Source organism: Stegostoma tigrinum, chromosome 9, assembly GCF_030684315.1.
Source record: "Stegostoma tigrinum isolate sSteTig4 chromosome 9, sSteTig4.hap1, whole genome shotgun sequence".
Classification (NCBI taxonomy): Eukaryota; Metazoa; Chordata; class Chondrichthyes; order Orectolobiformes; family Stegostomatidae; genus Stegostoma; species Stegostoma tigrinum.
In genome coordinates, this window is record NC_081362.1 from 73,951,198 (window position 1) to 73,972,981 (window position 21,784).

The following is a 21,784-nucleotide window of genomic DNA, read 5'->3' on the forward strand; positions in this document are numbered from 1 at the left end:
TGATATTTCTGCTGTGTTGTCAATGTGCTGTGATACTGTGTCTCATTCAAAATTACTAATATGTGAGTTTTTCCATTTTAAATAAATCTGATTCTTGGAAATGCAATGTTTATGATATTGCCGTATCAAAATTTTTTTCTAGTTGTTTATGGTTATATGCATACGCCATTCAATTCTTCTTCAATAATTCCTCAAGGTTGATGAAGAGGACATTAGTGCTGATTTTGAGACTTTGTTTGGTCATTTAGCAGGGCAGGTAAGAAATTGACATTCTGTACTAGAGTTGTTTCACATGTCTTTTGTAACTTTAATTTCATGTATGCTGCTAGAAGAATATTCTATTATTTTAATTAAAATTGCTCTAAATCAAATTGAGATGAAATATGCTTATGGGCAGTAATTTTACAGGCTGAATTGCCCCACAGGGAGCTGGCAAGGACAGGGTATGCTCTGTGGTGACCTCCTGTGCTGTTATAAGTCACTGCCAACAGAGCCAGCGAAACATACTTAGCTCTTACCAATTTCTTTGAATCATCCTATTTTCATGTTAATTGCTATCTTAAGCTCTTCCTATAATTTTATTACCAAGGCTATATTACCTTCTTAAAGTCTTCTGATCATTTTGTTCATAGTAAATTCAAATGGCCAAGCTAATATATTTTGGACCATCCTCAGTGTATTTCACACATTCCACATGACTGAGTAAATTTCACACATTCTACCATGCTACATTATTTGAGAAAAGATTGTTGCCTAAGCACCATTTACAAGATGCATCCTGAGCTTGATGGAAAACAATTTAATTTATTGTGTGCTGATTCCAAGTGCATCAGCAAGTATGAACACCCATTCCCACACTCATAACCCAATGAATATTCTGTTATAATTAAATAAATATAAAGATGGTAAACAAAAAATAAATTTATTTGAAAGGCAACTAGCCATTACACCTAGGATTAAAAATCGATTAAATAGCACAATCATTCAAATATGTAACAGTGTTTAAATATTGCAACTAGAAGTAAAGGAGTATGTTAGTGGCAGGAGTTCTCTCATTAGCTTGAAAGGTTAGAGTAAAATTGAGTTTTAAAAGAAGCGCTTATGAATTGTACCGGGAAAAGAACAAAGTTATTTTGACACAAGTGGAAATGGTGAGGGCCACAGGATAGTCAAAGAAGGAGAATGGCTACTTAGGGATTGGCGAAGGGTATCTAACCTTTCAGAATAATGGGATAGTGGAAACATTCAACATTTCATCAGATTTTTTTAATGATGAAACAGGATTGGTAGAGTGTCTAGCGGTGCTGTCAAAGAGCCATCACAATTGTTAAACATTCATTGGAAAAATGTAATTAATTCATTTTGTCTTGATATCAAAAAGCCACTTGAACTGGATATTTTCCAAAATGACTTAAAAAATAAGGACTGTGCCAAAGACTTCAAAGAAGATAAAAATGTTACAGTTATGTTCAAGAAAGAGGGAAACTGAGAAGTCAGTAATTATAGGGATTATCACCAATACAAGCTTTACCTTTGAAATGGTAAATCTTCCATCCTTTAACTAATTGAAAACAAGATGACATGGATTAAGGATTATCACTGAAAGAACATAGGGAATACTAATAAAATGTTTTTAAAGAGAAGTTATACTGTAGACTAGAAACACTAAGATGCTCGGGCAGTGACCATGATATTGATTAAAAACAAGTTGGTAAAAATTTGAAAAAAACAAAAAAATTTCACCCCATTATTTTTGTCCACTTGGAAGCAAATATTAGCTTGGTATCACCTGATTTGTTTGAATTTGGGCTTGTTTCCTGTGAAAGGTATGATAGTTGAATTCTGGTTTCTTTTCTTTCAAAATCAGGATAAAGAGATTTCTTCCTTTGAGCTACAAAGAATACTGAACAGAATTGTGTCTAACAGTAAGTAAAAGATCATATTACATAAATTTATACCAGTAAATCTGTGCTGATACACGAATCAAGTTGTTGTTAACATAATGCTGACCATGTGCATTCCCTTGATGATATGGTGGGAGGAACTGTTACTTCCCATTCCTAGTCTACTTGTCGATGAAACTGAACCGGACAGATTTGGGGAAGATTGAAAACACTTGATGATCTAGCGATTGAAGACTGGATTGAGGACAGACAGCTAATTGTTGTGTCCAGCAGCCTCAACATGAGTAAGCAGCATCAAACCTAGCCCATCTTAAAGCTAGTGGTTCCCAGAAGCTCAGAGACGTTGTGACTGGTGCAGAATATGAAGTGTTTACAACAAAAATACAACCCACTCAGCTATTTCAAAGTGTCAGTAAGCTTGGAGCGAAGAGACCCAATGGGCCACTGATTTTGTTCAGTTTTCAATTCCAAATCCAATATTGGCCACGCAAAAGTAACACAAATGCAGATGGACTTAATTGAAAGACTGACGGTAGGAGGCAATCTGCACCTGTCCACGTGAAAGGGGCTGTGGCTGATTCTGTTCAGTAACCAAATCAAATTTAGCATTACGCACTGTTACTCTATTACATTCAGTTGATAATTCATCATAGTTTCACTGATGCACTTATGAATGAGAGTTAAATCAGGTCCAGACAGGTATGCATTCACCTTTGCCATCTATTTTGAAAGAGGACTTCAGACAGCATCAGTTGACTCATGTGAGCATCAGAAGATTGCATCATTGCTGGAAAGCCTGTCATCCATCTAACCCAGGGTCAATCTCTAAGGGAGTCCAGATAGGCACAGAAACTGTTGAGGTGCTGGAAGAGTGTCAAGGGAGAAGGATGGAGTTCTCTATTGGCTAGCTTTTTTTTCTTTATTCATTAATGGGATGAGGATGTCGCTGGCTAGGCCAGCATTTATTGCCCATCCCTAATTGCCCAGAGGGCAGCTCAGAGTCAAGCTCATTGCTGTGGGACTGGAGTCACATATAGTCCAGACCAGGTAACGATGGCAGTTTCCTTCCGTAAAGGACATCAGTGAACCAGATGGGTTTTCTTGACAATTGACAATGGATTCACAGTCAACATTAGATCTTTAATTCAAGATATTTCACCATCTGCCGTGGTGGTATTCGTACCTAGATCCGCAGGACATTGTTTGGGTCCCTGAAATAGCAGTCCGGCAATAGAGAGAGAGAGAGAGAGAGAGAGAGAGAGAGAGAGAGAGAGAGAGAGAACCCATCTTCCTCGATGGCTTCCAGCATCAACCACTGGTCGCAGTTCTTGATCAAGCAAGATATCAGGTGACTAAAAAGCCGATTGGCCTGAGCAGACAGCGGTGTTACGGGCTTGGGATGACTTCTGATATGAATGACTGGTATCAAAATTGGGAGGAATATTCTTTGGCCAAAGCAGGGAAGCAACTTCAAACCAACATGAGATCTTTGGTCCTAGCAGTGGATTTTATGGCCCTCGACCCCAGTAAAAATAAGATTGAACCCATTCTTGGACTTACCAATGCCTTCACCAAGTTCGTACAGGCCATTCCTGCCCCGACCAAAACGACTCAATTAAAACTGATGTTTTATAGGTAATTGGTTTCTCCTTTTTGGCGTTCCATGTCAGATTCACAGTTATTAGGGATGCAAGGTCAATGTTATTGCCAAGAGCTACAACACACAGCCCCATCATTCACAGGATAATAGACAGTGTGAATGATTCAACCATCCTCTACACGACTATTTGCTTACCTTGCCTCCTAACAGTAAACAAAAATGGTATGACTGCTACCCTACAAGCTGGTTTATGCTTACAACAGAACCCTAACAGAATCCAAAGGCTATTGTGCATTCTTTGGACAACACCCAGTCCTTCCCTGGACCATTTTCTTGGGCACACCGCAGCATGTGATGACGATGGTCAGGACAATGGGTGGAATAGCCTAGTGTGATAAGAGGCCAAACAAGGCATTCACAATGGTGTCCAAGAGACAGAGACAGAACAATACAATTGAATGATTGCAAAGTACCAATACAAAAATGAGGCTGAGAAGGTCCTTTGGAGAAAATGCTTCCACTAATTCCATTAGAACATCCTAGTCACCATGGCATAATTGAACCTGCAAGTCACACAACTGCTTAGGAAACAGTCACTGTCTGCTTTGTGTAGTTGCTGAGCCAGGTTGGGGGCAGGGCGAGTGTGTAATAGAATACCCAGCAGCAGGTGGTGATGGTGAGAGAAGATACTGAGATGAGCAGCTGCAGCAGTTGATCTGACCCTCTCTGAAGAAAAGGGAGATTTAGGTGGAAGGAAGCTTCATGAAAAAGGATCAGGCAGACAAGTTCCTCAATCAGATGTAAAGTACAGGCTTAATGCTGTCTTCCTTGTTTAATGTGAACTTACCCTCAGGTTTATAAAGACTAGATGTCAGTGGAACCTGTACTGCGCTGTTATGCTCTATGTTCTGTGTTCTATTATGCTTCATGATCTTTGGGCTGTCCGTGACTGAAGAGGGAAATCAGGAGGGCAAACAGGAACATGAGATATTCCTGTCAAATAGGGCTTCTACAAATACATTAAAGACAAAAGGGTAACTAGGGAGAGAATAGGGCCCTTAAAAGATCAGCAAGGAATGTGTGGAACCTCAGGAGATGGGTGAGATACTAAATAAGTGTTTTGGCATCAGTGTTTACTGTGAAGAAGGATATGGAAGACACAGAGAATGTGGGGAAACGCTAGGGAAGTAATTGCTGCACCCCTTGCTGAGATATTTATATCATCAATAGCCACGGGTGAAGCGCTGGAAGACTGGAGGTTGGCTAACGTGGTGCTACTATTTAAGAAAGGTGGTAAGGAAAAGCCAGGGAGCTATAGACCGGTGAGCCCGACATAGCTGGTGGGCACGTTGTTGGAGGGAGTCCTGAGGGACATGATTTACATGTATTTGCAAAGGCAAGGACTGATCATGGGAAATCATGTCTCATTAACTGGATTGAGTAACAAAGATGATTGATGAGGCAGAGCAGCGGTTATAACCTATATGGACTTCAGTAAGGTGTTCAACATGATTCCTCATGGTAGACTGGTTAGCAAGGTTAGATCTCAGAGAATAGAGGGAGAACAAGCTATCTGGATACAGAACTGGCTTGAAGATAGAAGACAGAGGGTACTGATGGAGGGTTGCTTTGCAGATTAGAGGCTTGAGACCAGCAGTATGCCACAAGGATCGATACTGCGTCCACCGCTTTTTGTTATTTATTTCAATGATTCAGATGTGAACATAGGAGGTATGGTTAGTAAGTTCGCAGATGACACTAAAGTTGGAGATGTAGTGGACAGCAAAGAGGGTTACCTCAGAATTCAATGGGATGTTGATCAGATGGGCCAATGGGCTGAGGAGTGGGGGATGGAGTTTAATTTAGATAAATGTGAGCTGCTGCATTTTGGAGAGCGAATCATGGGAGAGCTTACACATTTAATTGTAAGGTCATGGAAAGTGTTGCTGATCAAAGAGATTCTGGAGTGCAGGTTCATTATTCCTTGAAAGTGAGGTTGAAAGTAGATAGGATAGTGAAGAAGGCATTTGGTATGCTAGCCTTTGTTGGACATTACATTGAGTATATGAGTTGGGAGGCCATGTTGTGGCTATACAGATGTTGCTTCAGCCACTTTTAGAATACTGTGTGCAATTCTGTTCTCCCTGCTATAGGAAGGATATTGTGGAACTAGAAAAAGTTCAGAAAAGATTTACATGGATGTTGCCAGAGTTGAGGGTTTGAGCTATAGGGTGAGCCTGAATAAGCTGTGTCTATTTTCCTTGGAGCATCAGAGACTGAGCGGTGATCTTAAAGCGGTTTGTAAAGTCATGAGGAACATGGATAGGGTAAATAGACAAGGTCTTTGGGATGGGGCGAGTCAAAAAGTAGAGGGCATAAGTTTAATGTGAGAGGGGAAAGATATAAAAGGGACCTAAAGGGCAACTTTTTCATGGAGAGGATGGTGCATATATGGAATGAACTGCCAAGGGAAGTGGTAGAAGATGGGATGATTACAACATGTAAAAGGCATCTATATGGGTATATGAGTGCGACGAGTTTAGAGGGATTTGGGCCAAATGCTGGTAAATGGGACTAGATTTATTTAGGATAATATATATATCTGGTCGGCATAGAGAAGTTGGACTGAAGGGTCTATTTCCATGCTGTATGTCTCTAAGACTCTGTGTGTACAAATGTCATGTTACATCATTAATGCAATTGTACAAATGTTGACTTAAATGATATTTTCATTCCCTATTCTGTAATAATATGCACTGTTTTCTTTTTAGGGGATGACATTAAAAGTGATGGTTTCAGTTTGGAAACCTGTCGAAATATAATCAGTCTGTTGGATGTATCCTTTTAAATGACTCCATGTGTGGCCATAATACAGGAAAAATAGGCCAATCGGCCCAACTGGTCTGTTTTGCCATTAAATTAGATCGTGTATGACCTGTTAATCCTCCACTCCACTTCTCTGCCTTTTCCCCATAATCCCTGATTCACTTACGGATTAAAACTGTATTTTAGCCTTGAATGAACTTAATTTACCACTTTCTGCTGTAAACAATTCTACAGGCTCATTACCCTCTAAGAGAAGAAATTCCTCCCCATCTCTATCTTAAATCTGCAACCCTCATTCCGAGATTATGCCCTTTGATCCTTGACTCTCCCACAAGGGAAAGCAACCAATAAGCACAGGTCCAAAATACTCAACCTGTCTTCACAAAACACTCCACTCTTGTCCAGGATCGATCTGGTGGACCTTCCTCTGGACTGCCTTCAATGACAGTACATCTTTCCTGAGATAACTGGCCTAAATCTGTCACAGTATTTCAGCTTTAGGCTGACTAGTGCTTTGTATCATTTTAGCAACACCATCCTAATTTTGTATTCTATTCCCTTTGAAATGAAGGCCACTATTCCATTTGCCTAGTAGGAGCAAATTACTGCAGATGCTGGAATCTGTACTGAAAACAAAAAGTGCTGGAGATCACAGTGGGTCAGGCAGTATCCATGGAGATAAAGCAAGCTGTCATTTCAGGTCTAAATAACTCTTCTATCTCTTCATTCTCCACTGCCTGCTGAATTTATATATTAGCTTTTTGTGATTTATTCATGAGTACTCCCAAATCCCTCTGTTTTCATGCTTTCTGCAGTCTTTCTCCATTTACATAATACTCAGTTCCTCTATTCTTCCTGCCAAACTGGATAACCTCATATTTTATCACATTAAATTCCATCTGCCAAGATTTGCCCACCAGCTTAACCTGTCTATCTCCCTCTGCAGACTTCTTGTGTCATTCTCACCACTTTGCCTTCTCAGCTATTTGTGTGCCATCTCTTCAACTTGCTGACAATACATTCACTTCCTTCAGACAAGTCATTAGTATATGTTGTACATAATTGTGGCCCCAGCACTGCTCCCTGGTGGTGTACCATCAGCTATAGATTACCATCCTGAAAATGCCCTCTTATTCCAACTCTTTGTCTTCTATTAGTTAGCCAATTCTCTATCCATGTTAATAAACTACCTTCAAAAGAATGGGCTCTTGTCTTGTTAAGTAGCCTTGTGTAGTATCTTATCAAATGCCTTCTGAAAATCCATATATATTATAACTGCTGCTTCCCTATTATCTGTCCTATTGTTTCCTCTTCAAAGAATTCTAATAAATTTGTCAGGCATGATATTCCCTTCATGAAGCAATGCTGATTCTGTTTGATTATATTATATATTTTGAAATTCTCTGTTTTTGCATCCTTGATCATAGGCACTAGTCACAGTAGTTCCTGGCAACAGAAATTAAGTTAATTGGCCTATTGTTATGTGTTCTTTTGTCTCCTTTTCTTTTCGTATAAACTCATGTCGTTTTCAGGTTTTCAATCCTCTGGGACTTTTCCAGCATCTAAGGATTCCTAGAGCATTAATATCAGTGCATCCGCCATCCCTCTAGCTACTTCTTAGTATCCTAGGATGCATCCCATCAGGTCTCTAAGACATATTTCTTTAGCCTCATTAGTTTCCTGAGTACTTTTTTCTAATGATTGTTATTGTACTTATGTTGCTATTTGGTTATTTAGTATTATTGGAATATTATTGGTGTCTTCTACTGTGAGAACTGTTGCAAAATATCCATTCACATTATTATTATTTCCGCAACCTCATTGTCAAAGGGGCTCAAGTTCATTTTGGCTTCTCTTTTCCTTTTTATATGTTTAAAGAAACATAGAAAATAGGTGCAGGAATAGGCCATTCAGCCCTTCAATCCTGCACGACCATTCAGTATGATCATGGCTGATCGTGCAATCTCAGTAACCCATTCCTGTCCCCATACCCCTGATCACTTTAGCTACAAGGGCTATGCCCAGTTCCCTCTTGAATATCTAACAAACTGGCCCAAAAGCTTCCTTTGGGAAAGAATTCCACGGGTTCACAACTGAATGAAGAAATTCTTTCTCACCTCAGACCTGAATGGCTTACCCTTTATTCTTAGAAGAAGCTCTCGCTGTTCATCTTGATATACTTGCAAATCTTCCCTGAAAGTTTATCTTCTCCCTCATTATTTTTGGTCATCTTTTGTTAGTTTTTAGAACTTACTCAATTCTCTGACATCTCTAATCTTTGCCACATTGTATGTTTTTCTTTAATTTTAATGCTATCTTTAACTTTCCTAGTTAATCACAATGGCTTATCTACTTCCTAGGATGTTATTTTCTCACTTCTGTCTTCGTTGTGAATCATGAATTATTTTCTTAACACTTGCCATTGTTCCTCAACTATCTTTGCTGCTAAACTCCATGCCTAATCCACTAATGCTAGCTCTACCCTCCTTTGTTTGGAATGAAGATCGGCATTTATTTCTTCCTTTTTTTAAAATGAATTTTCTAATCAACCTGTTCAAAAATGTTAAGACACACCTTTGGAGCAGGTGGGACTTGAAGCCATGTCTCTTGGCTCAGATCTAGGGAAATTACCACTGTACCACAAAGGATCCTCAAAATTTATTTTAATCCTATTTCTTCCTCTTTCCTAGGCCAAAATAAAAATCAGAATGAAATTTAATTTGTGACTCAGTCTCTGAATATCCACTTTATTAATAATTTTCTTGCCAAACTGGTTATTTGAATCTAGGTTTCTGCTATTGTCAGTCTTCAATTAACTGTCAGATGCTTAGCAGCAACAATTTGCATTCATTTTTGTTTTTGTTCCTGAATTTCTTGGGGAATGGCTTTACCTCTCTGCCTGTCCTGATGACCAGGTTGAGATTGTGAAATGAATGCAAGAAGTATGGTTTTTGATCATTCTGTCACATGCTGGAGAAACTTCCTTACTTCCAAACAACCGAGTCATATGCAAGTCTCAACCCAGATCTTGCCTGAGCAGATCATACCCAAATATAAGATTGGTGCTGATGATTGACATAAAAGATAGGGTTTACTAAAATTTTTATTTTTCTGTATGTGAGGTACTTTCAAGTAGTTTTCCTGAATGAGAATTGTAAAACAGTACGATGCATCTGGAAAAATTGGACTAGTGGAATTCAAAACATTTTGGATCAAATTACAGAAGCTTCTGGTGAGTTTACTGATTTGTGTCACTGTCTGTTGGATTTTCCATTCACAGATCAATAAACTGCATTTAAGGGTCTGTACTGCTCAGATCGTTCAGCAGATTAACTTAAATGGGGTTCAACCAAGTCACTGCAGTCATTCTATTGGAATGGCCCCAACAGGTTGTACACAAAAATCAACCCCGTGTCACAGTTGATCTTTGTAAAGAAATTTTTCAAAACATGAAATGTGCACCCTCTGCTAGCCACAGGAAATGATGTTTAAAGAAACCAAATAAACAGGTGAACCTATAATTTTGACTGAAAGGAGTGCTTGAAACTTGCGAGAAACTTGGAGAGAGTTTGTGTTTTTCTAATTGATTTAAAGTATATATTCAATAATAGAAAAATTGGAGACTGGGAGATAGCACTGTTTTATGAAAGTTACGGTGCTACACAGGAACTGCAGTTAACATGATTCATCTCAGTGACCATAGTTTATTTGTTATGCTATATTCCTTCTGATTGATACTGTAGAAAATTAAAAGGTCTTTTATTTTTCATCACTCAAAGTTTGACAGAAAGCTTAAAATAAAACTAGAAAAGCATAATTTTTTTTTCTTTTCTGACATCCAGAGAATCTTTAAGAAGATGGATGTTGATTGCTCTGGTACCATGAGTTCACATGAAATGAGAATGGCACTTGAAGAAGCAGGTAATATGTGAACAATTCATTTGGCCCCATCATCTATATGATACCAAAGTGCAATTGGAGACCATTCTGAGAAAGCATTAAGCGTTAACTCTGATTTTTTCTTCACAGATGCTGTTAGACCTGCTGAGCATATCCAGTAACTTGTGTTTTTGTTCCTGATTTACAGCATCCGCAGTTCTTTTGGTTTGCATTTGGAGACCTGTTGTTTCTAGGGTATAAAGACAGCTTAGTATTTATTGAGCGTTTAAGAACACAAGAATTTTTAGAAACCCTAAAATAATCTTTTAAGCCCAAAAAAGATCATCCTTGTTGTCTCATCAACCTACTTTATGACTATCTTCTTCAGACAGTTCCTGATGATAAGTCTCAGCCTGTATTTGCCCTTTCTTGCTTCATTTTTAATGGTGACATTTCTGCAGGTGAAACAGAATTTGGCGCACTTGATCCCTTCTCAATGTTCCACCAAAATTATTTGGCCAACAAAAGTGATATTCACCCAAAAATGAGGATGGATATATTTAAAAGTTGGTGGTAATGATATGGTATTATCATGCATGCTAATTTCCATCTTTATTGTCTTGCTTAATATGACCTTGCTAAGGTCACCCCACCTTAGGAAAGATATACCTACTTTCAAGGAATTGCAGTGAAGGTTCATTTCACTGACTATTGCAATAAGGAGATCGTCCTATCAAGAACAATTGCATTGAAGAAGCCTACATTCACGAGTGTTTAGATCAATGAGTAGTCATTTCATTTTGAGGGCTTTTTAGGATAATGCTGAGAGGATGCTTACAGGTCACAAAATAAAGGCTCAGTCAGTTAGGGTCGAGATCAGAAATTTATAATAATTTATCTCAGAGCTGCATGTGTCATTGAGTGCACAGAGATTAACAGATTTTTGGATGGGGGCGCAATTGAGCAGTAATACTAACACTGCGAATACTCTTGTCAATTTTATATTTTGCACATTCTTGCTACAGGAGCAGTTCATACTAACTGGGGACAAATGAGAACACATACATTAGAGCCAACTTTCACTAAGGTGGAATTGGTCTGTGGAACAGGAAAGTATTCTGCACTTAGGCACAGAGTACAGTAAATAAAACAAGTTGAAACAGACCATGTTGCTTCTTTCTTTGTTAATCTGGCAAACATCTATCTGGCAACGAGAGTAGAATGGGAAAGTGTACTCGAGGTAGAATGTAGATGTGAACTCAGTAAATGTTGGGTAGGTTTGATGAACTGAATGTTGGCATACATAAGAATAAAACGGGCATCCAACTTTGCAGAGGAAATGGTGAGATTAATTGGAAGTGTTGATTAGTGTTTCAGGGAAAAGAATTCACAGAAAGATGATCTATATGAGTTTTTCTTTGAGGCACTTTACCCATTTACCCTATGGGGAAATGTAACTTTTCATAAACCTCCTGCCCTGTACGTATTAAACGCAAAGGGTTTCCCAGTGGGAATATCCTTATATTTTTGTTGCTTGGAAGACTATTGGTCGCTTGGTCGGCTATTCACATTCTTGAGTATGTTGCAACTTCAGCTATGTTCATTTACCTACTTTGGTTTCAGGCCTCTTAATACTCTTAACTAACCATCATTTATTCTAAAACAATCCTCCATCACTGTACTCTTTCACGAGAAAAACAGGTCTTTGAGGTACTCTTGAGGTGTCAAGGCTGTTCATTAAGGCACGTGTACCTGATCCACAAATACAACTGCTTTCTTTTGCCATATTAATACTTGTGGGTGCTTTAATACTACCTCTTCATCGTCAACTCCAAACTTGGCCAAAACAATGTCTGCATTCCCAATTAATTCTAGTCATTAATTATACAATGATGAGAAAAATGCGTGCACACAGAATGAGTCGTCAATAAAATTAACAAATGTATTGATATATCATTCTGCTTTTCTGCCCAGGTTTCACTCTGAACAATGCACTGATTCAGATCCTTGTTGCCCGTTATGCAAACAATGAGCTTCTCATCGACTTTGATAACTTTGTTGGCTCTTTAATCCGTTTGGAAACCATGTTCAGTAAGTTATTTGAAAAACTGGATTTTAATGAAACAGAAGATAAGTTCAATAAGCATGTTGGGCCTAACTTTCAGGAGCCCCTCTCTAGCAGTATAAGTATAGAACCCATTGTGCTGAAAGTATATTGTCATTGATACAGAATTGGCTAATAGGCAAGAAACAGTGAATGTTGATAAAGGGGCTCTTTTCAAGTTGACAACCTGTAATCATTGAGGGTGCCACAGGGATCAGTGCTGGGACAACTGTTTATAAACATATTAATAACTTGGAGGAAGGAAGTGAATGTACTATAGCAAAATTTGCAGATGACAAAGAATAGGTGGAAAAGCGAATTGTTGACAGTGACACAAACAGATATTGATTGGTTAAGTAAGTAGGCACAAAATTCACAAATAGAGTGTAATGTGGGAAAATGTGAAGTTGTTCATTTTGGAAAGGAGAATAAAAGAACACTTATTTAAAAAGAGAAAAACTGCAGAAAGATGCAACACAAAGGTACTTACAAGTACTTGTGCATGGAACACAGAAAGCTAGCATACAGGTGCAGCAGGTAAGCAGAAGGCTAATGGAATGTTGGCCCTTATTTCAAGGGGGTTGGAGTATAAGTTTGAGGATGTCTTAATTGTAACTGTACAAAGTGCTGGTGAGATTACACCTGGAGCACTGTGAAAGTCTGTCCAAAGAAAGACATCATTTCAGTTGGGGTAGTTCAGAGAAAGTTCACTAGGACTATCTCTCACATGGAGGGATTGTCTTGTGAGCAAAGGCTAAACACGTTGGGACTCTACTTGCTGGAGTTTAGAAGAATGACAGGTGATCTAATTGAAGCATTAAAGGATTCATACGGGCTTGACAGGGTAAATGCTGAGAGAATGTGTTCCCTTATGGGAGAACCTAGGATTAGAGGGCATAATCTCAGAATAAAGCAGTGCCAATTTAAGACTGAGATAAGGAGGAATTTCTTCTCAGAGGGCTGAGAGTCTTTAGAATTCCTTGCCTTGGAGAGCTGTGGCAGAGTCCTACTGTGTACTTAAGGCTGAGATAGGTAGGCTCTTTTATTAGTAGGGGTAAAGACAGACACCTTTAGACCTTAAAAATGGCACATCAGTCATGATCCTAGTGAATGGCAAGAGTGGTTTGTGGGACTAAATGGCCTGTGCCTATTCTTATTCCTATTTATTATGGTTTTATGGTATAACAATAGAATTCTCACCAATGGAGATTAACTATATCTTCTGCCAAATCACAAGGACGGATCACTTGAAATTCTTTAAGAATGAGAGAGGTATTAACCCAACATCTGTAGGAAAGCCAGATGGCACCATATATTTGAGAGGAGAGAACAGAGGCCTAAGATGACTGAAATAAAAGATGAGTTTTAACACCCTAACCGCTGTTAGTGGAGAGATTATCTAAGGCTACCAGCATTATTGGATAGAATTCAAAAATTGCCTAGGAACACACTAACATTCCCCAAACTTTATTCATCAGCAAACTATACTTCGGCTTTACTTTGTCACATCAACAAGGTCTGTTCCCCAGCTACAGGGCAATAAGCGAAGATTCGTCACTAATTCTGACCTTACCGTGACCATTCGGCTCTCCTGCCTACTTGAAGTTTGCAATTTAAAACTGAGCCATTGGGTTCTAATATAACGTGACAGTTGTGTTCCAGTGCAACATTGTGTTATAGAAAATCACGCTATAGAAATAATGGGGCCTATGGGAAAATTGGGGTTAAGGGCACAAAGGACACAATTATATTTTCCAAGATTCTTCCTCACCTGTGTAGTTGCATTCTTATAGCTGCAGTTCAACTGATACAAGTTTGAAATCCTCATCTAGTTCCTTAAATTAAACCTATCATACACAATTTACCTAGAAATGTGAATGTAAGGCTCCATTTCAAATGTATTTCCAAACAAGGAATTAGTTTTGCTGCTTTACTCGGTTACACTTTTTAAGAGAACAGGTAGATCTGCAAATATACCGAAGGACCCAGCTGTTTAACTTTTCAAGAAAAATCACCTATCCCCAATTCTCATCTTGAAAGAAAGGTGATTCAGTTTTGAAATGGGCCCATTTGTTTTCTTGCTTTTTTCAGGAATATTTAAGCAATTAGACCAGGATGATGAGGGATATACTGAACTGGATATATTTCAGGTATGTATTTTGTGGTGGAGATGAATCGATACAAACTCTAACGTATTTTACATACCCTGTTCCATGTTTCCTGACAAATGCAGTGAAAGTGAATTAGAGTCAGAGTCACACAGTATGGAAACAGACCATTCAGTCCAACTCTTCCATGCCAATCAAGCATCCCAATCTGACCTAGTCCCATTTGCCAGCATTTGTCCCATTAAACCCTTCCTGTTCATATGCCCATCCAGATGCCTGTTAAGTATTGTAATTGTACGAGCCTCCACCATTTCCTTTGGCAGCTCATTCCATTCACACACTACCCTCTGCGTGAAACAGTTACCCCCCTCAGGTTAGTTTTAAATATTTCCCCTCTCGGCTTAAACCCATGTTCCCTAGTTTGGACTCCCCCACCCCAGGACAAAAATCTTTGCTGTTCAACCTATCCATCCCCCTCATGACTTTATAATCCTCTGAAAAGGTCACCCCCTCACCCCTTGATGCGCCAGAGAAAAAAGCCTCAGTTGATTCAGCCTCTCCCTATAAATGAAACCCTCCAGTGTCAGCAACATCTTTTAAACATTTTCTGAACGGTCAGGTTTAACAACATCCTTCCTATAAAAGGGTGACCAGAATTGCAAGCAGCATTCTAAAAGTGACCTAACCAACGTCCTGTATGACATGACATCACAACTGCTATACTCATTGTTATGACCAATGAAGGCAAGCTTGCCAAATGCCACCTTCACCATCCTGTCTGTTGACCCATTTACAATGAACTATGCACCTGCACCCCTGGGTCTCTTTGTTCAACAACACTCATGTTGAGGTTGTGCAGGATGTTGGTGAGGCCACTTCTGGAGTACTATGTGCAGTTTGGTCACCTTATAGAAAGGAGAATCTTAAACTGGCTAGGGTTAGAAAAGATTTATCAAGATGTTGCCAGGAATTGAGGGTTTCTGTTATAGAAATAGGCTGGATTGGCTGGTACTTTTTTCACTAAATTATAGGAGGTTGAGGGGTGACCTTATAGAGGTTTATAAAATCATGAGGACCATAGTTAAGGTGAAAACAAAGTTGTTTTCTCTAGGGTTGGGGAGTTCAAAACTTGGAAGGTGGGGTGCGGGGTGGCATATTTTTAAGGCGAGAGGACAAAGTTTTAAAAAGGACGTGAGGGGCAGCTTTTTGTTTTAAAAAGAACACAGGTTCATGTGCGAAGTGAACTATTAGAGGAAGTGGTGGATGCAGGTACACTTACAACATTAAAAAGACATTTGGATTTGTACATAAATAGGAAACATTTGGAGCTATATGAGCCAAACACGGGCAAGTGGGACAAGTTTATTTTGGGAACTTGGTGGACATGGGCTAGTTGGACCGAAGGGTCTGTTTCCATGCTGCACGATTCTAATCGCACTCCCCAGGATATGATTTCTCATGCACAAAGCCACGTTGACTATTCTTAACCAGCCTTTCCAAATGCATATAAAATTTCTGTCCCTCAGAATTTCTTCCAACAGCTTACCCATCACTGATGTAAGGCTCACTAGACTATAATTCCCTGACTTTTCCTTACAGCTTTTTCTTCAATAATGGCAACCACATTAGCCAATATCCAGTCTTCTGGCATCTCTCCTGTGGCTGTCAATGTTACAAATATCTCAGCAAAGGGCCTTGCAATCTCTTCCCTAGCTTCCCACAAAGTTCTGGGTAACACCAGATCAGGTCCTGGTGCTTTATCTACCTTTATGTGTTTAAGACTTCCAGTGCTTCCTCCTCTGCAACATAAACTCTTTTTCAAGACAGTTTTATTTCTAAGTTACCTAGCTTCCATGTACTTCTCCACAATAAATACTGACAATATATTCATTTAGTATCTCACCCATTTCTTCTGGTTCCACACAGACGACTACATTGAGTCTTAAGGGGCTCTATTCTTTCTCAAGTTACTCATGTCTTTAATGTACTTAACTCTTTGGATTCTCCTTAACCCTTTTGCCTTCCTGGTTTCCTTAAGTATACTCCTAGTCCTCTAGGGATTCACTCGATCCCAGCTGTCGATACCTGACTTATGCCTCCTTCTTCTCGAAGAGAGATGGAATTTCTCTCGTCATCCAGCATTTTCTACAACTACCAGCCTTGCCCTTCACACTAACACGAACATTCTGTCTGTGAACTCTCATCTTTAAAGACTTCCTGTTTCCCAACTGTGCCTTGACCTGTGAATAGTCTCCTCCAAAATCAACTTTTGAAAGTTCCTGTCTAATACTGTTAAAATTGGCCTTACTTCAATTTAGAACTTGAACTTTTTGAACAGTTCTATCATTTTCCATAACATGATCACATGATCCAATATTTCAGTGTTAATGGGTAGGTACAAATGATCACTGTCAAAGGCACTGACCTAATTAAAAGTTAATTTGAAGCCAACTGCTCAGTATTCTGTTACTTCTCACCAATGTAACTAGGGTGGTGAGGGGGCAGCTCCAGAAATCATTGTTTAAAAACAGCTGTTTCTAGAAATTAGTCTTAATTTTTTGCATCTTGCAAAGCCTGCAACCTTGCACATAACGAGGGTGGTTATTGCAGAAATTCTTTACTGAGTGTTTTCATTTGACTGGCCATATTTATTGGTCAGCTGTAGCCTGATGGACGGGATTCAGCCGTACATTTCTACAGATCTTTATATTATCTACCTGACAAAAAAAAAATTTCTATGTTGAGAGTCAGAGCTATGCAATACGGATACTGGTAACTACCATCCAGAAGGCTGGCAGATATGGTGATATTAGTAGTTGTGGGTTGAAGCTTGACTTCATATGCATTGCTGATCTCTTGGGTTGCTACTGTGGAATTATATGGAGGATACTCTTTCTCGTGAAAGCAACAAGCAGCAAAGTCCAACATAGCTAACAAAAGAATCACAATTTCACCTCAATTCTTTTAGCTTTGTTATCTTTGCCTATTTCTTGTGCCTTTACCCCCAACTGAGATTCTCATTAATCTTAACATCTTTTATTTCCTCTCATCATTAATCCGCTTTTTAGACTCTGTTAGTGCTAACAAGAATACCATAGAAATTGAGCATAAGCTTTCATTCCAATTTATCCAATTCAAGAAGGGGTTTGAAAAATATTCCTTACAGCTCCACGTGCTTAGTTTAACTTAGAATTTTCTAAGTTTTCATTTTTACATGCAATGCTAAGAGTTCCTGTTTTAAATCAAAGTGTGTTTTTTTGGTTGGGAAATTCCTTAATGTACAAACATGATATGGTCTTCCTAATTTGCATTGTCTGAAACTCATTTACAGTGATTTGATTTTTCTTTTCAGTGGTTGAGTTTGGTACTAAACTGATGTCCAGCTGCAAGAAGTCAGACTTTGACCAGTCAACAGACACTCACCGCAGACATGTCTAAGCAATAATGGAAAAATGGGAATTACTTATTGGCATCATGAATACGTATGGAGTGAGGGAATATGGTTGTTTGCTTTCTTTTAGTGCATTGCTGTCATGTACTTTATTCAACATTTTTGGGGGGCAATGAATTAACCAATCAGAACTCATATTTCCTGAAGAGTATTTTAATCTTTGTATAAGACAATGTTTGGATTGCTGAGAATGTGTCTTTCATTACAATTATTAATCCGCTCAGTTTCTTTTAAAACCCAAAGCATTTAAACTTCACACTACTTCTAAAAATAGGTCTGCAAATGCAGATATGAAGCCAATGCCGAGATCTGCAGATGAGTAGAATCAGGATTACAGTTTTGGATACAATATTTCAAATGCAAATGTAATATTCAAACTGAAGTGGGGAAAAAAAACCATGGAAAACATGTCTGGGTGCATGTACTTTGTTACTAATTAGGTACTCAAAGAATGGTAATTGCTATCATTTATTTTAAAATTATAATGGATATGGAAACTGAGTGGTTTTTGCAGAGCTGTGTGCTTAATATAATCAGAAATATTAAATTGCTTTTAACAAAAACTGTACCTGAAAATTAAACAGTACGTGGGAAACTTTGGCTCATGATTTGTCAACTGCCTTTTTGGGGAAGCCCTCATATGACTTGATTTGATTTTATTCTGTGATAGGATATGGGTGTTTTATTGGCAATCCCTGTTTATGCTTGAGGTGGTAATGAGATGGCTCTCGAAACGCTGAAGATCATCTAGTGTACAGTTAAGAAGGGAATTCCAGGATAGTGATCCACCGCCTGAAGGAACTTTGAGGTCAGAATAGCACACAGCTTGGAAGGGAAAATTCAGGCACTGATGCATCCATGCAATTATTTTTCTAAGTGGTGGAGGTTGCAGGTTTGCAAAGTATTACCAAAGGAGCCTTAGTGAGTTAGTGTCGCGTGTCTTGTAAGCAATGCTAATGAAACCATGCCTCATCTCACTGCATTGTGGGAGACAGTTATGGTTCAGGACAATACAACAAGATGTAATGACATTCTAATTTCAAGGAAGGGTCACTGGACCCAAAACGTTAACTTCTTTTTACCTTCACAGATGCTGCCAGCCCAGTTGAGGTTTTCCAGCATCTTCTGTTTTGTTTTCTAATTTCAAGAACTACCATCTCCAAACATTTACTGGAAACAAGACCTTACATAAAAATACACTGACAACTCAGTGTGAAATTGTGAAAGGGAACTGCTTATGCACTGGTTCAGAATCTAAAGGTGAGTGAGGTATCTGGCTCACTTAGGCTAACAGCCAAAAATAAACTCAGCCTTTAAACCAAGCAGGATGCCTACTCCTAGAGTTCAAGGCATCTGGAACGAACTTGTAACCTCTCCAAATTAGCAATGTAGACATTAGTTCAAAGTGACTAGTAATAATCTACAGACATACAGCTAAGGATAAGGACCAGCTTTCAAAATACGGAGTGACTACAACCAAACACAGGGAATATCAGCACTTGTGCTGATATCATCACTTCATTGTGCTCACATACCTCTGTACAACAGCTCAAGGGCAGGGCACTGAGGAGGAGCTTCACTGTTACCAACACATCACACACCTGCTGACCACCCCTTGCCATCACCTTATCCAGGTTTGGTGTTGCTAACTTTGGGTAGCCACTGGAACAGTGCTGCAGCTTGGGCTTCACTATCTAAAGCCAACTGTTCAAAAGGCCTCACAATCTGACCCTCAGTCTTCAAAACAGGACATGATTCAGGCCAAGTTCTGGATTACAAGAATCCTCCAGCAGCACCATCTCAGAGTGACTGCTGTATTGTCGTTTCAGAGACAGAGTCATGAGATGTTAGACCCTTCTGTCCAATGACAGATGACCTAGATACTTACTGTCTGATAAAGGCAAGCATACCAAACACCTTCTTCACTATAACTATCTATCTGGAACGCCACTTGCAAGGAACTATGAACCTGAACTCCAAAGGTCTCTATTTAGCAACACTTCCCAGGACCTTTGCCATTAAGTGTATAAAGCCTGTCCTGATCTGTCTACCTAAAATGCAGCACCTCACGTACCTAAATTAAACTCCATCTGCCACTCTTCAGCCCCATTGGCCTATCTGATCGAGATGTTGTAGTACTCGGAGGTAACCTTCCTCACTGTCCACTACACCTCCAATTTTGAGGTCATCTGCAAATTTAGTAACCACACCTGCTGTGTTCACATCCAAATCATTTAAATAAATGACAAAAAGTAGTGGACCCAGCATTGATCCTTGCAGCACATCATGAGTCACAGGCCTCCAGTCTGAAGAGCAACCCTTCACCTCCACCTTTAGTCTTCTACCTTCAAGCCAGTTCTGTATCCAGGATGGGCAAGAAATGCTGCCTAGCCAGCGATGCCCATGAATGAATTAAAAAACCAACCTCTAGTCTTCTGGTACCTCACCTGCGGTTATCAGTGATACAAATCTCTCAGCAAGGGGCCCAGCAATCACTTCCCTAGCTTCCCACAGGGAGTTTTAGGGTATATCCAATCAGGTCCCAGGAATTTATCCACCTTTATACATTTCAAGACATCCAGCACCACAATCTCTGTGACACGAACACTTTTCAAGATGACACTATCTATTTCCCACGTTCTACACCTTTCATATTCTTCTCCACATTAAACACGGATGCAAAATACTCCTTTAGTATCTAACCCGTTTCCTGCAGATCCACACATAGGAGGCCTTGCCCGTCTTCAAGGGGCCCTATTGTCTCCCTTGTTATCCTTTTGTCCTTTATCTATTCATAAAATCCCTTTGAATTCTTCTTAACCTTATTTGCCAAGGCTATCTCATGTCTCCTTTTTGCCCTCTGGATTTCCCTCTTAAGTATACTCTGACTGCCTTTGTATGCTAAAGGATTGACTTGTCTCTGCTGTCTAAACCTGATATATACCTTCTTTTTCCTTGACCAAAACCTCAATTTCTCTCATCATCCAGCATTACCTACACCCATCAGCCCTGTCCTTCACCGTAACAGAAACATACTGCCCCTGAACTCCGATCATCTCATTTTTAAAGACTTCCCCTTTTCCAGCCATCCCTTTACCTGCAAAGAGCTGGCCCAGTCAACTCTTGAAAGTTCTGCCTAATACCATCAAAATTGGCCTTCTTCCAATCAACAACTTGCACTTTCAGATCTAGTCTATACTTTTCTATCACTATTTTAAAAACAAACAGTATTATGGTTGCTGGCCCCAAAGTGCTCCCCACTAACACCTGCCCTGCCTTAGTTTTCAAGAGTAGGTCATGTTTTGCACTCTCTCTAGTAGGTACATCCACATACTGATACAGGAAACGTTCTTGCACACAAATTCTTCTCCATCCAAGCCTTTTACACCATGGTAGCCCCAGTTTATGTTTAGCAAGTCAAAATCCCCTACCATAACCTACCTATTTATTCTGAAAGATTATGGAGGTCTTATAAATTTATTTCTGGATGTGAGTTTGCTCGCTGAGCTGGAAGGTTAGTTTTCAGACGTTTCGTCACCATTCTAGGTAACATCATCAGTGAGCCTCCGACGAAGCGCTGGTGTTATGTCCCGCTTTCTATTTATCTGGTTAGGTTTCCTTGGGTTGGTGATGTCATTTCCTGTTCTTTTTCTCAGGGGATGGTAGATTGGCTCCAAGTCAATGTGTTTGTTGATGGAATTCCGGTTGGAATGCCATGCTTCTAGGAATTCTCGTGCATGTCTCTGCTTGGCTTGTCCTAGGATGGATGTGTTGTCCCAATCAAAGTGGTGTCCTTCCTCATCTGTATGAAGGATACGAGTGATAGTGGGTCATGTTTTGTGGCTAGCTGATGTTCATGTATCCTGGTGGCTAGCTTTCTGCCAGTTTGTCCAATGTAGTGTTTGTCACAGT

General features: G+C 39.4%; 1 protein-coding gene across 1 annotated transcript in view; it reads left to right on the forward strand.

Annotated features, from left to right (window-relative positions):
* The window catches only part of LOC125454875 (calpain-2 catalytic subunit-like), a 79,568-nt gene extending 61,101 nt beyond the window's left edge, over nucleotides 1-18,467 (forward strand). Inside the window, exons 14-21 of the mRNA XM_059648625.1 lie at nucleotides 197-256; nucleotides 1,868-1,925; nucleotides 6,276-6,340; nucleotides 9,494-9,562; nucleotides 10,173-10,251; nucleotides 12,184-12,300; nucleotides 14,405-14,463; nucleotides 17,774-18,467. Coding sequence (XP_059504608.1) covers nucleotides 197-256; nucleotides 1,868-1,925; nucleotides 6,276-6,340; nucleotides 9,494-9,562; nucleotides 10,173-10,251; nucleotides 12,184-12,300; nucleotides 14,405-14,463; nucleotides 17,774-17,797 — 531 coding nt within the window. The 3' untranslated portion in view covers nucleotides 17,798-18,467. The remainder of the gene's footprint in view (nucleotides 1-196; nucleotides 257-1,867; nucleotides 1,926-6,275; nucleotides 6,341-9,493; nucleotides 9,563-10,172; nucleotides 10,252-12,183; nucleotides 12,301-14,404; nucleotides 14,464-17,773) is intronic.
* Nucleotides 18,468-21,784: the final 3,317 nt, after the last annotated feature.